Genomic DNA, 14,014 nt, shown 5'->3' with positions numbered 1-14,014 from the left:
GCGGACGCGGCATTATACCGTTCTCTGCCTCTGATTGGCTTCTCTATCGAGGGTTTCGGCTGCTCTGTCTGGTTTACCGACCCCGTCTATATCCGCCTCAGTTGCAGCCAACGGGAGTTCTGCCCGTTGCCCGATTGGCTGTTCTCTCGGCGAGCAGCTAGAGCGGCCTGACGCGGGGCGCGGTGGGCGATGGGAAGATGGCGGCCGGTGGCAGCGGCGGGCCGGGTGATGCCTGCAAGCACCACGCACAGCTCGGGGTCTGCGAGTCGCGCGCCAAATACCGGGAGGGGCGGAGGCCGCGCGCCGTGAAGGTGGGGCCGGCGGGGCCGCGCGGGGCCGCGCGGGGCCGGGGGCGTTGGCTGCGGCTCATGGGGCGCGGGGCAGACCGCCAGCCCGGCTCCCCGCCTGCCCCCGGCTGCGGCTGTGGCGCCGCCTGCGCGCCGCCATTAGTGCTCGGCCCCGTCCCGGGTGGTTTTGGTTGTTATTCTCGGTGCGGCGGGGCAGGGCTCGGCTGGCAGCAGGCGCCGGGGGAAGGGCTGGAGCGGAGCCGGGTGGCTCGGGTACCGCCCGCCCTGCGCTGTGCGAGTTGGTCGCTCAGGAACGCGCGTAGCGGGCGGGGTGTCCGCCCGGCGGTGCGGGGCCGTGCCCGGGAGCGGCGGGGCCGCCTGTCGCCGCTGGCCGGGGGGCGGCGGGAGCGCGGGGCTGGGGGCACAGGGCGCTGCTGTGCCTGCTGCGCGGCAGGGGCTCGCGTTACAGCAGCACGAACGCTGGATCTGGGTTTGGTCGGTGCTGTTGACGTGCAGTGGTGGGCTGTAACGGCGCCTTCTAGGGCTGGCTTGAGAAGGAGCAGGCAGGAGGAAGCCGCTGTCACAAAAACAATTTGTGCGACCTATTTGCAGAGACTGTTTTTTGTGATGGCAGTTTGAGAGCTGGTTTCCTCAGTGGCTCTCTCTTTGTCCTGCGTTTTCTGGTTTTTGAGAAATACATGTAACTCATGCAGTCTAAACGTGGGGTTTTTTAACAAAGAATTAACTTCCTTTGATCTTAATAGCTTAGCTGCCCAGTGTATGTCGTGAGCTGTCAAGAGAACTTCGCTTACGAGTCTGTGTTATGTGACAGTCATTACACAAAGCAGAAAAAAAGTGGCTGGTTTTTAACCTGCAGGGGAAAGACCTTGTTTCTCTTGTCGTCTTTCTTGTATCTTGTATTAAAAATGTATGTTGTTTGAGCACCAGAGCAAGGAGACAGCTTAGCTTTGCGCATAGGTGATCTGGAATTGTTGTACTTTTGGTGTTTTTTTTTTTGTGGATTCCCCCCTGCTTTACCTGTGTGACCTCTGTCTCTGAACAAGACAGGTTTTTCAGTGTGGTTTTTTTTTTCTTTATCATGGCACTGCCTCATATTAGCTGGCTATTAGTCAGTCTTGCAAGGGCATTAGCCAGAGAGAGATTTTACTCGACAAATGTCAGTACCCTAACCTGGTGTGAAAGAATCGGCTCTAATTTGTGTTCTACTTTGAGTAAGAAGCTTGAGTTTAGTTCCTGCTCAGTGATGAAGAGGTCCCAGATAGCCATGTACTTAATGTTCCTGCAAGAGTGCAGTCAAAATAGAGCACAGTGGGATTTTCAGCATCCTGAGAGGATTTGAGAAACAACAGAAAACACGGAGAAATTCCTTGCTTTTGCAGTAAAACAAGAATGTGAGCATTTTAGATTACTGTATTTTGTTTTGTGTCTTCTTTATTTTTTTCCAGGTTTATACTATCAACTTGGAATCTCGTTATTTACTAATACAAGGAGTTCCAGCATTAGGTGTTATGAAGGAATTAGTTGAACAATTTGCATTATATGGTGCCATTGACGAGTACCATGCTCTAGATGAATATCCAGCAGAGCAATTCACTGAAGTTTATCTTATAAAATTCCAGAAACTGCAATGTGCAAGGTATTGGACAGGGCAGTATCTGCCTCTTGCTGTCTTAATCTTCTACACCTTCTTTATTTACAATCTGTTAAGATTCTAGAGAGTTGAAGTAAAATCCTCAGTTTTGCCAATACAATTTAATTCCCTTCAGGGTGGCCAAGAAAAAAATGGACGAACGAAGTTTCTTTGGTAGTTTGCTGCATGTGTGCTACGCTCCAGAATTTGAAACAGTCCAAGAAACTAGGGAGAAGTTGCAGGATAGAAGAAAGTACATAGCAAAAGCAACAAATCAAAGAGGTTTGTAATTAAACTTCCTATAGAATCGTAACATCTCACTTCAGGGGTGAGTAGGGTTTTGGTTAAAATGGCCATTAAAGAAAATGCTTTTTGGGTAGCTGTTTTAAAGATGCATTTTGTTTGCAGCAGAATGGAGACATCTTTCAGTATTTAGAGGGCTGTACCTTCTTCAGAGTAACTTTTTTGTTTTGGTTAAGACCCTTTAATAATGAAATACTTCCTTCTCTTCTTGTTTTCTTTGCAAAATGTTATCAGAAATTTAAAGCAGTGGCAGGAAATTTGAGATCATCTTTTCACCCTTGTTCCAGCTTATTCAGGCATGCCCAAAGGGGCAGTTTTGTGAGGAAGGTGACTATACTAGAACCTTCATCAAAAAAATTCTCCAGCCTACATATTGGCACAGGAGGAATGCTAGGAGTGGGCTGGGTTTATAAAGGCTACTGTACTGCAGCATTCCCAGGCAGCACTGAAGGCTGGGCAAGCTAAGAAATAAGCAGATTGCTGAACACAGGCTTCTCCTTTCCTGTGCTTGTGTACTTTCATATAATTATTCATTGCATGAGGATATTTTAAAGTGAGTAAAATCATTGACTTCACATCAGAACGCCTGTTTTTTCAATGTTGCAAGACAGCCGGTCCTTGCAAATCTGTGACTTTTACCTCCAGTTCCAATTTCAGCATTAGATATATCTGCCTTGTGTTCTCAAAACTGTTGAAATACTTCTGCTCAGGCTTTCCTCACAAGCCAGCAGAGGGACTAGGCTGGAAAACTAGTTTGAAAGGTGCCGCTTAAGAGAAAAGAAGTGCAGAAGGGTGGCTGGGAATGAAGGACCACTGGTATTGCTTCTGTAATTTTACTAAATGTTTTTTGTTACATGTTAGAACTAATAATGATGTGAAATAGTGAAGCTACTTTTTTTGTTTTGAAGACTGCTTTGTGTTAAAGAAAGTAGAGGGGCCTAAGAAGACAGTCTCAAAGAGCTCCGAGCACAACTGTCTGTGGAGTACATCAGAATCACGTGCAGCCAGTAACTGGGATCCATCCTGCTTTACAAATTCTCACGGGGTGTCCCACCACATGGGGTATCCATCTGGGAATCCTAATCAGGGTCTGTTGACATTTCCCCAGTATGGTAACAGTTGCACTGGAACTTCTGGGTACTTTGGTCAAAACGTATCCCTAACTCCAAGTGTACATCCAGGAGGATGCACTCCACCAGCTTCCTTAATGCAGCAAAGAATGGTTCCAATTGATAATGGAGTTGATAGGTTTATGCCTCGTACAACTCACCTGCAAGAACGTAAGAGGAAGAGAGAAGAAGATAACAAATTTCCCCTTATTGGAACAAGCGTGGACAATACTGAAGTCATTATTGGTCCACAGCTACCGGAAATACCTAAAGTGGATATGGATGATGATTCATTGAATACTTCAGCTGCGTTAATTCGAAATAAACTGAAAGAGGTATGGGTTCCAAAAGTTCTGATGTTTTCATTTTCAAACACATATATTATATGTTCATTATCCATAAAAATAGAGACCCTAAGATAATTTACTTCAACAGTTATTTAGTTTTAGCAGTTTATTTGCCATGAAGCTGATGTTCTTACTATTTAACTCTTCCATAATGCAAAACATTGTAGGCAATTCTACTCCATACCTCTTACACAACACTTCAGCAAGTATGAGTGTCAGTGCATGGTCCTGAATGATTTTTAGTAAATGACACTTTTTCCGCACCCCCCCACATGGGGAGGCACAGCAACTTTGCAGGTAGCTGTGCTGACTCCAGTATCAAGTACATGACTTGTATCTGTTTTCTGAAAGGGAGTGAAAAATAACAAAGTCGGAGTTCAATGTAATTTTGTTCCAACACTTCTTACGGCATTAAAAGATGTACAGAACTACAAATTCTATGCCGAGAAGCATGGTAGAAGTGCTTTTTATAACCTTTTATGGAGGACATTAATCAATCAGCAGGTCAAACACTCCTGGTAACTTTCCATTTACATTATAGTACAAAAAAGCTCCCTTGACTATGACTAACTTGATTGATTTGAAAGAGCTTATCTCCAGTCACTGCTTATATTAAATACATTTCTAAAATAGGTGTCTGAACACACTTTTGCTTTCTCATCTCTTCCTGAAATACCCGAGTTTTCAAAGTAAGATTTGGTACGTGTTTTAAATACCTCTGGTAGGGAGATACGCAATGCTTTATTACTGAGTATCTGAAATCAGTTTCCGTGGTTAATATACAAAAATGGTTCTGCTAACACATCCAAGTTTCACGTCCCTTGTGTTTAATGCTGCATTTGGTGTTACCTTTTTCCCCTTTTTCTGCAGGAAAGTTCCATACAAGTGTGATTACAGTAATACATCCCTCCCAATACTCAGATTTTGGAGACGTGGCCTTACTTCAGCATAAAAAAAAGAAGTGGCTGCAGTTTACTAAAAATTATTTTTTCTCCCAATTTAGGTGGCAGATTCTGTTTCAAGGACATCTGTGGAAAAGCCAGAGAGTAGTTCAGCCAAACCACTTGTAAAGCAGAGAAGAAGAATATAGGTACTGCTGGCAGCATCTTCCAACAGTCCTTTTTTAAAGGCTATAGATTAAAATACTTATTTTTTTAATATAAAAAATAAAACTATTTTATATTGCGTTACAGAGAATTCCCTGTTGAAAATTGTATCAATTTGTTTCTTGGAATGAAAAAAACAGTATAATATATTATTGTTGCAGTCTTGTCTTTGAATGTGTAATGTATTACATAACTCATTGAAGAACTGTATTTAGGTAGAGTAATAGAAGTAAACTATTTATTCAGTAGCTTTTACGGTAAAGGACTATTGAAACTTGGTAACAGTTTTAAGTTGCTCCTATTTTTACTATACCATGAAGAACAGTGAAGAAAAAACCTCTTACAACAGTATTCCACTTGGAGTTAGAGTTTACGAACATCCCGGAAAGTTTTCTGTTCAAATGCCATACTGCTCTGTAAAACAAAACAAAATATTTTCAGTTACTAAAGGATTTAAATTTGGCCAGAAAAAGTGCTGAAATGAAACGTGTAAGCAGTGAAAGTCCTTACATTTAGGGTACCTCTTGCTTTTTAGCTTTGAAAAGGTAAATTCCATAGCATTAATGACATCATCACCGAGAGACTAGTCAGAATATTTGAAGTTACAACTGAAGGGGAAATTCACATTGTAACTGTTCAGCAGTGGTAACGTGTGAGGAAGGAATGAGTAAAGGAGCGACATTTCCCTTGATGATGAGATAACTATCCACAGCACTGCGTTGTAACAGTCCTGGAGTGGGAGCGCTCCAGGGCTGCTGTTGGCAGCAGAACTGGTGCTGGGGTGATGAGCCCATCACTGGGCTATGGTGCCCCACGCTGACACTCAACAGGATTGGTGCTGGGTCCAAGCCCATGTAACAGATCAGCTCATGGCATATCTTTGTGGACTCTTGTAGGACCACTTACGGTGCTAGAACTCAGTCCAATACATTGTTCATTACATTTTTAAAAAATATATTTAACTAGAAACAAGTGTTTAATTTGAGTCAAGGGGTACAATTAAATTTCCCCAACATAACCCCACTGGGAAATCTAGTACATTACAGGTTTTCTACCTGTAAAGCTGGTAGCTGAAACTACAGACCTCATAAAAAGGCAAAAGCTGGGTAGGGTACAGAACAGAGGGCCCGAATACTGTAAGCAAGAAACAAGCCAAGTTTCCCACCTCTTGCCACGAGTTGTGTACCTGCTTTATCACCAACGGTGACAGCAAACTGATTTATGAATGTAATTTTGCTCAGAAACTTCTTAAAACCTTTTCACTGGTGTAAAAAACCAGAGTACTTAACCTGGGTTTTCCAAAATCCTTCAAAGTCTTTTGACAGCCTGCCAAGAAGTCTGGCATTTTGGAAACAGCTGCTTTGCAGCTGACACGATACAGTACAGCCTGCAATCACTCTACAAGGCTCTTCCTTCCTGTCCTCCAGCCTGCCAGGCAGGTGAGCTGGCAGAAAGCGTACGTTTCCAGCAAACAAAAACTTGTGGTGTTCTCCGCAGTCTTACAGTCTTTTCTGTTTCTGGGAAGCACTGCCTGTATTTCAGAATTTTGTTTTTCCACCTCTATGAAGGCACAACTATCGGTATTTTAAAATGACACGCCATTCAAATAGAATAATGATTACTGGATGAGGAAAAAAATATTCTTTATATAGAGCACAAATGCTCTCCACAGTTGAACTTGACACTGAGGGGAAAAGCACGTTCTACATTACCATCAAATATTCTGAATTGAATTAGATTTATTTCTAATAAATACAGGCCAGTTAGGTTAAAAAACAGCAGTGCCACACTAAGATGAAAATTACTCAAGGTATTTTTTTCAGAAAGTTACCAGCCTCTCCCAAAAAAGAGTCTATAAATGAGGTGATGGCAAGTGTTGCCAGTGGCACTGAAGAAAGAAGAAATGAAAGTTGTATTCCTGGAGATCTTTCAGATAAACAATTAAAGAGAACACTCTCATTTTCTTAGTCTGATCAGATGCTTATTGAGGATCATTCATTATATTGCTGCGCCAGGACAGATGAAAAGTGCGTTCCTAAATTCTCTGGTACTGTATAAGGAAACACCAGTGCTGTGAAAGGTAGACAGGAACTCACACATGTGCATCTCCCAAGCGAGGCATCTATCAGTTGACTTCAGCAGGCCCCACATAATGACAATTAACACCATAATATTTACATCTCCTTACCAATAGTACAGAAAATATTGCACTTTTTCAAACTCAATGTTATGTACCTTTATGTCTGGCAAACATGGTCCAAAGGCTTCTAAGAGAAGATACTCATCTCTGACTGCTTTTTCAAAGTCCATAAAAGAAAGCTTGCCATCATGATCATAGTCCTACAAAACAAAGGAACTCTTCAGTAAAGGATGATTACTTGTATTTTTGTTTAGCAGGTCGTTTTACTGACATGGATTCTATTTTTAGTTTGTATGCAAAAGTCATTTTCTTTGGGCCATCAGTCCTCTGCTCGGGCAAGGTCCGTATCATTTGCCTCTACTTAAGGCATAAAAGGTGGAGCAAGCTCAACTATCTCGTATGGCTTTCCTAACAGAATTCCAGAGAAGGCAAAACCTTAACATGGGAAGAGGCTGAGCTGAAAACTGCACAGATAAACCTCAAGCACAGTTGCACTCAGATAAATTAAAAGGAGACTTAAAAGTACGAGAAAGCGTTAGGATATATTCTGTATATGTTATTTACATCATGAGTGTACCTACATCCTATTCACGAGGCTGGAAATACTTTACGCTAGTGGGTTCTATAGTAGGCACACTCCTGCCCTGTCTTTTTCACATACAGCACCCAGAAGCGTATGGTGGAGTGTGCTGATGCCAGCCCACTTCCTTCGTGCTGCAGAATCTCAGCACAGCAGAATATTCCTCTGGGGGTGGAAAAAAAATCCTTGCATTTTTAGTATTTCTGCAATTTGAAAAGCTCCTGTTTCTACTGACATGGTAGCCTAAACCACCAACAAGCGCTATGGTGAGCATAAGTACTTTGTTAAACCAGATAAAAGAAAGGCTTTAAAATGAAGATTGACAGGTAGATATGACTAGTGTTCAGGGCACAGGGCCAAATCAACATTTCTGAAGATCAAGCCAAGGAATGAACCGTCATAGCTGGTGAACATGCAGGGAGCACAGGTTCCAACAGCCAGAAAAGCAGAGGCAAGGAGCTACGCAGATGGAGATTTCCTGAGCAGGAAAACCCGCCACCGGATGCCTAAGAGAAACAGAAGTGGCTGGGTACCCTCTACCTTTTATACTCTTCAGCACAAGGGAGGGCAGGGCATGAGCATATTCCTTACAAATACTTCAAGGTATGAAAATAGTATCACGGGACTGGACTTACGCTTAAGTCACAATGCCATGGTACGTACAGGCAATTGCTCAAAGAGTAATTTTCTCTTGAGCGATGGACTCCATAAATGCATTTTTGGATACCTAATAGTTGTTTAGTTATCTGATACAGGTAGCACTATCCTACTCTGACAACTGCCCAGCAGCCAAATCAGATCTGGGAATTATTCAAACATATCAAAGCTTTATTAAGTTCTTGTGGGAAAGCTGAAATGGGATTATGTACATGGTTAGTTTACAGTATGTTCTTACAAATTTGAAGATTTATTATGTCTAGAGCATAGTGCTTGTGCCTGGACTAGCATAGCCCACTTGTCAGCTGCCCAGAACATAAGGATATTCATTTTGGATGCAGCCTGTAGGAAAGCTGTGTGTGTAGGTGCTCCAAAGACAAACAAATAGCTTGCTTTCTGCACGAGACTAAACTCAGAGTTCTCAGTAACTCAGCAAGACAGACTGTCAGCTGAGGGTGTGCAAAAGGAGTGGGTTTGAAAAATAGGAAAGATGGGTTAGACAAAAGGAGTTGGGATTCAAGACCTGGTTTGAAGTGAGATCTTTTGAACTATAAGAGGGGAGGTTATATTTCTTGATTTGATGGAAATGTTGAAACGCTGATCTGAATATCCTAGATTAATCACAGTAAGACAAACTTTACCTTAATAACCTTGAGGTTACTATTCTAATAAAATACATAAATCGGATTAATAAATTTCACAACCAGTTGATAAAACACAAACATACTTAATAATAAAGCCACTGCAGATGCCTAACACTGGAATAAATGCAGCTTACGCATTTGAATATTCCACTTTTGACTGGGCATTTGTTTTGACTGGGCATGCACATGCACACATAGACATGCTAGTTTATATATAAAGTTTATAATACATTCACATAATACATTAAGTTTCAGTTGAAGATACTGGACTGGGACTCATTAGATCTGAATTATATTTCTGGCTTTCCTCAAGAGACTTATTTACCTTGAGTACCTAACTCCTTCCATAGCTCAGAATCCCACTGGAGATCAGACACCGTATTTTGTTATCTCATGGGAATGTTCTAAGGTTCAGTTAGTGACTTTTTGAAAGACACTCAATTATCACAAGGAGTAAGTACTTGCCATTTTCTTCAGTACTATGTCTATCAAATCCTTAATTCCCTCATCAGGATCTTCTTCTGATGGTTGTTTGAGAAGGCTGTTTTTCAGCATTTGAAACATTTCCTCTCTTGAAATGTATCCATCACCATTCAGGTCGTAAACCTCAAAACAGTCTTTTTAAAAGATAAATTGATTTCAAGGTCATACAAACTGTACTGTACACATTAAAACTGTTGACAGATCTAGACAGAAAATGTGCATTTTATGTTGTACAGCTTATCTACTGAGCCACATCATATATATATATATCTTAAATATATATGTATCACATTTTGATACACATACTAGCCAATTATTGCCTATTTACCCTTCATAGTTAAAAATCTGTTTCTGCTCAAATAAATAATCTTCAGTTCTCAGAAACTATAATAACTTGCAGATCTTCTCTAAAATTGTCGATTTAGAACCAAGGTTCTGGTTTAGAAGCCCAATTCACCACAGCAGGGACCAGCTGTCTGTATCAGGACACTGCAGTTATAAAACATCATTGATATTTCAGAAGCTGGGTTAGAAAAGAAAAGAAAAAGGAAGACTGAGCTGTACTAGGATGGAAAAGACAACTGAGGTATCCATTAATGGAAAGAGAAAATCCCTGTAATGGAGCATTTTAAGTATGAGTATCTGCCTAATTCCCCGTCTAATTATTTCTACCTTCCTGGAATCAGAAATGTACGATCATAATAGACTTTACCATCCTTCACAAAACTTTTAAACAAACAAACAAAACTCTTCAATTTTGGAACTCAAGAGTTATTTGGGGTTTTTTTGTTTGTTTTTCTTCTGACAAAGGCGATGTCTACAGTGAAAAACTACTGGCATACAATTACGACAGACAACATTGTGTATCACTAAGCTCTAGTATATTCTATAGTGTTTACAGTAGGGCTGTGTATTTTACTGCTTGTAGTTGTATTGACACACTGAATTACATCCTGGGCACACATCCTAGTGCTGTGACATCCCAGGCCACTTTGCAGATGAATTTATATATTGCATTAGGCATGGCTGATGCTACAGTGGGGGAACTATGGAAACATCATGTTGTCATTCTCCTTTGTCTGTAACAATTTCCCCCCCACGTGCCCTACTTTATTTTTTTGTGTAATTCCTTAAAACTCTAGAGTTCCTGCTATTTTTATTCCCCCATCTTTCTCCATCACTACTGTGGAGGTTCTCATGACCATCTTACAGACTCAGTTTTTCCATCTATGCTTCCAAGCTGAAGAACTGCTGGAATTAATGCAACTGCTGCTGTGCCCCCATTGTGCCAGTAAATGAATGCTGGCAAGGCTTGGTTGGCTTCAGACTGTGTTATTTGGCCAAAATAACCAAATGCAAATGTAGCCTGAGCTACATTTACTTCTTTCTAATTCTGTTTGTGAATACAAAAACATACATTCTGTCAAAACTGTATACTGTAGAACAAGCTTCAGTTCAAATGCTAGTTTTTGTAAGCAACAAAATAAGGTGGCAGCTATGACAACAGCAGTTTACACAGAAAACCTGCCTTGGAGAAGCCATTTGTGAAGTCAGTTTCACCAAACTACACAGAAGAAAACTCTTCAATTACCAAATACTTTATAAGAGCAACTAATAAATGACAAGAAATAAATAATAAGAAAAAAGAAATAAGAAATAAAAGCAGTGCGTAACTTAGTAGGCGTGAATTCAGTGACTACTACTAAATATAAGTGTACAGCTAAATCTTACATTTAATCCTCTCTTCCAATGTCCCCCGAAGAAATACTGATAAGCCTTCCACCCATTCCACCACACTGATGCAGCTATCGTTGTCTCTATCAAAAGTGCGGAACACTGGGAAGCATATTAGATAATTTTTAAATTTATAGAATAGGGAAACACAAACAAAGGCATATTTTCTTAAATTCAACGAAAATATAAGTATTTTTTCTGAAGATGTTCCTCTGCTTTCACCCAAGGTATGATTACCCTTCTTGAATCTTTCTAGAATGTAACAATAGATTTTGCCCCTTAGTTTACTGATCTTCCACTCCAGAATCCTGCGGGATAAGATATTTTGTTTGATCTGCTGCTTTCCTGACTTAGCTACAGGAAGTGCACTGCCATGCAGATGTAAACAAATAAACCAATATCCCTTACGCTAAGACATATTTCAATACAGAAAAAGATTTTAGTTACTAGGTTTTGTTGCAGAAAATCTTGGAGAATGTAATCTGAGAAACGATACATAAATATTTCAAATATACAAAGAAAAATAACTCTCTCCGGTCTTTCATGTACCAAAATCTTTTTCTTCTCCCTTCCCTGAAATAAGCAACTTCCAATCGTGCAGCTTCACTATTCATACAGCCTATAATACGGTAGCACAAATCAAAGACGTTTTTCAAAGCATCAACTAACATCTGTAAGAATTCATATGTTTGAATGTTAATTAGTAAGTTGGCGACAAACATGCCTCTACACACAGAGCCAAGCATTTTGGAACTGGAAAACAATAGGTTTGCTTTTGCGAACTGAAATCGGCTCCCTTGCATGTAAGCATTAAAGTAATTTTTAATGACGTGTTCATGTAAGGTGCCTTCCAAGACACACCTGACTCGTGCAAAACGACAACAGGTTTCTTACGTTACGGCATTTAAATACCCCTCCTGCTGGCGAAGAGGGCCACGCCGAACCAAGGGGTGGCTCTCAGCAGCCCGAGCTGGGAAGCACGGCAGGCTCGCACCCCCTGCGCGGCTGTGCCTCAGGGACCACCCGTGCGGCTCCAGGGCAGCTGCCCTGGCGGCCCGGCCGCATCCTCAAGGGGGGTGTCTGCCTCACGCTCCAACCTCCGCCCGCCGCCTCCCGGCTCCTTCAGCGCTGTCCGCAGCGCCTCCGTTGCAGCAGCCCCCCCGCCCCAGCCGAACGCCGGCCCGGGACCCCCGGCCCCACAGACCCCGCTGCCCCTCGCGCGGTGCCCGCAGTCCCGCCGCGGCCGCCGGAGGAGACAGAGACACCGTGCTGCCCTCTTCCGTCGCGACAGCGCAGTAACTGCGACAGAGACAGTCGCAGCACTACAACTGCCCCCTACGGCCGGTCTCCCTCGTACGACAGCGTGAGCCACGCTGAACCAAGGGAAAATAATTCCGCACGAAGAAGGGGGGAGGGGGGAAGCCCTCCCTTACTCAGCAGCTCCTGGGCACAGCTCTTCCTCTGCTGTCCTGGCAAGGGCGAGCCGGCACGGGTTTGTCCAGGCTTGTTCGTCAAGTCAACAACGTAGTGATGTGAGAAAACACAGTGAAACCCCTAAAACTCTGCAGGCAGGAGCTGCACAGGTAACAGAAGCACCAAGAGGCAGGCAGGAGCCCCACCGGCTGCGAGAGAAGGTCTGGGGCCGGCCGCTCAGCGCTTCCAAAGGGACAGCTGGTACCGATGTCGGTGAGCTCCTGAATGATGAACGGCGTACCGCTTATCTAAAGAATGATATACTTAAGTTTTATCTAAAGCTGGGAAACGTCCCAAGACCTCTGTTGTTGACCTAAAGGATGGATTCTTTAAATCACTCTGCAAGGGTGAAAACCAGTAGCCTTCTGACAGGACGTGCTAATTGCTAAAAGAAAACCCACTGAAGTGACAAGGCTCAAGGACACCAGGATAAAGTAACTGTGGTAGTGGGAGATCACGACCCCTTCCTCAAATAGCCCCCCCCCCCCCCCCCCCCCCCGAAGAGAGTGAACACCCCGCTCGGGGAGCATGCGCAGTAAATTTTTAACGAACTGTACCTTTAAATTGAAGAGAGAAAGCAATAATTAGTAGGTGTAGACTTCGGGCAGAACTAACCAACTTCGCTGTATAAATGTGCATTGTGAGTACAACCAAGTGTGCAAGTTTGGAGGAGCGACCCCCTTTGCACCCGGTGCCGCAATAAACATACCTGCTTTATAACTTATCCTGAGGTACGGAACTTAATTCCGCACGTCAGATCGCACACCCTTTTCCGCCCCCGGTCTCACCTCTGTCCAAGATCATGTCGTCCGTCAAGCCGAAGGCGCCGTGCAGGGTGTCCCTGAACGTGCTGCGGTCAAAGCCAACGGCGGCGGGGCGGGCGCCGGGCCCGGCCACCAGCGCGTCGAACAGCCGGACCAGACACTCCACCTCGCCTTTATTAACTGCCGGCCGGAACAAACGGGCACATTTTGTAACGTCAGTTGGCGCGGGGAAGCCGCCGGGCCCGGGCACCTCGAGGGTCAGCCATCGACCCCCACCCCTCCGCCCCCCACCCCCACCCGCCGTTCCCCGGGGGCGGCGGCGGGCGAGCAGGGCCCGGCGCCGGGACAACGGGAGGCGGCCGGCAGCGGCGCCCGCCCCTCAGGCGGCGGCGGCACTCGACCCCCACAGCCCCCCGCCCCGCCGGCCGCGCACTCACAGTGCCGGGCGGACCGGCCCAGCGCCTCCACCAGCTGCTGCAGCCGCTTCCTGCTCATGGCGGCGGGCGGGCTCTCCCCGCCGCTCCCCGGCCCCGCCGCTCCCCGGCAACGCGGCCGGGCGGGGCACAGCGGGCCCGGGGGCCGCGCCGCTTGGCGGCTGCGGGGCGTCACGCATAAACAGGCAGACACCTTCCTCACACACAGCAACCAGCGGGTGTAGAAAATAAAATAACCGAACTTCAAACCTCAATCGATGTTTCCGGAAGCAAGAGCTAATGTTACCTACTACGTGCGATCC

General features: G+C 44.2%; 2 protein-coding genes across 4 annotated transcripts; one reads left to right on the top strand and one right to left on the bottom strand.

The window, feature by feature from the left end:
• The first annotated feature begins 103 nt into the window (after positions 1 to 103).
• RBM48 (RNA binding motif protein 48) lies at positions 104 to 4,973 on the top strand. Its single transcript, XM_056338551.1, has 5 exons — positions 104 to 311; positions 1,754 to 1,944; positions 2,075 to 2,220; positions 3,150 to 3,685; positions 4,701 to 4,973. The coding sequence occupies exons 1-5, from the start codon at positions 198 to 200 to the stop codon at positions 4,785 to 4,787; spliced, it is 1,074 nt and encodes a 357-aa protein (XP_056194526.1). The 5' UTR covers positions 104 to 197; the 3' UTR covers positions 4,788 to 4,973.
• CLXN (calaxin) lies at positions 3,375 to 13,895 on the bottom strand. 3 transcript variants are annotated; one of them, XM_056338557.1, is made up of 7 exons: positions 13,716 to 13,876; positions 13,303 to 13,458; positions 11,039 to 11,143; positions 9,290 to 9,441; positions 7,039 to 7,143; positions 5,148 to 5,217; positions 3,375 to 3,511 (listed from the first exon to the last, which is right to left on the bottom strand). In XM_056338557.1, exons 1-6 carry the CDS (start codon positions 13,771 to 13,773, stop codon positions 5,167 to 5,169), a joined length of 627 nt encoding a protein of 208 aa, XP_056194532.1. In that variant the 5' UTR covers positions 13,774 to 13,876; the 3' UTR covers positions 3,375 to 3,511; positions 5,148 to 5,166. The 3 variants fall into 3 exon arrangements, with proteins under 3 accessions (XP_056194532.1, XP_056194533.1, XP_056194534.1); XM_056338558.1 differs by lacking the exon at positions 3,375 to 3,511 and adding an exon at positions 3,770 to 4,041 and having other exon boundaries at positions 13,716 to 13,877; XM_056338559.1 differs by lacking the exon at positions 3,375 to 3,511 and having other exon boundaries at positions 5,020 to 5,217; positions 13,716 to 13,895.
• Positions 13,896 to 14,014: the final 119 nt, after the last annotated feature.

This window comes from Falco biarmicus, chromosome 4, assembly GCF_023638135.1.
Source record: "Falco biarmicus isolate bFalBia1 chromosome 4, bFalBia1.pri, whole genome shotgun sequence".
Lineage (NCBI taxonomy): Eukaryota > Metazoa > Chordata > Aves > Falconiformes > Falconidae > Falco > Falco biarmicus.
This window is presented reverse-complemented; position numbering and strand designations above follow the sequence as displayed.

Coding starts and splice junctions, on each gene's coding strand:
- CLXN (XM_056338559.1), bottom strand. CDS start 13,773: ATGAGCAGGAAGCGGCTGCAGCAGCTGGTGGAGGCGCTGGGCCGGTCC. Junction 9,442..11,038: donor ATTGGAAGAGAGGATTAAAT/GTAAGATTTAGC, acceptor TCTTTTAAAAAG/ACTGTTTTGAGGTTTACGAC. Junction 5,218..7,038: donor CATGTTTGCCAGACATAAAG/GTACATAACATT, acceptor TTTGTTTTACAG/AGCAGTATGGCATTTGAACA.
- RBM48 (XM_056338551.1), top strand. CDS start 198: ATGGCGGCCGGTGGCAGCGGCGGGCCGGGTGATGCCTGCAAGCACCAC. Junction 2,221..3,149: donor AAAAGCAACAAATCAAAGAG/GTTTGTAATTAA, acceptor TTTGTTTTGAAG/ACTGCTTTGTGTTAAAGAAA. Junction 3,686..4,700: donor TTCGAAATAAACTGAAAGAG/GTATGGGTTCCA, acceptor CTCCCAATTTAG/GTGGCAGATTCTGTTTCAAG.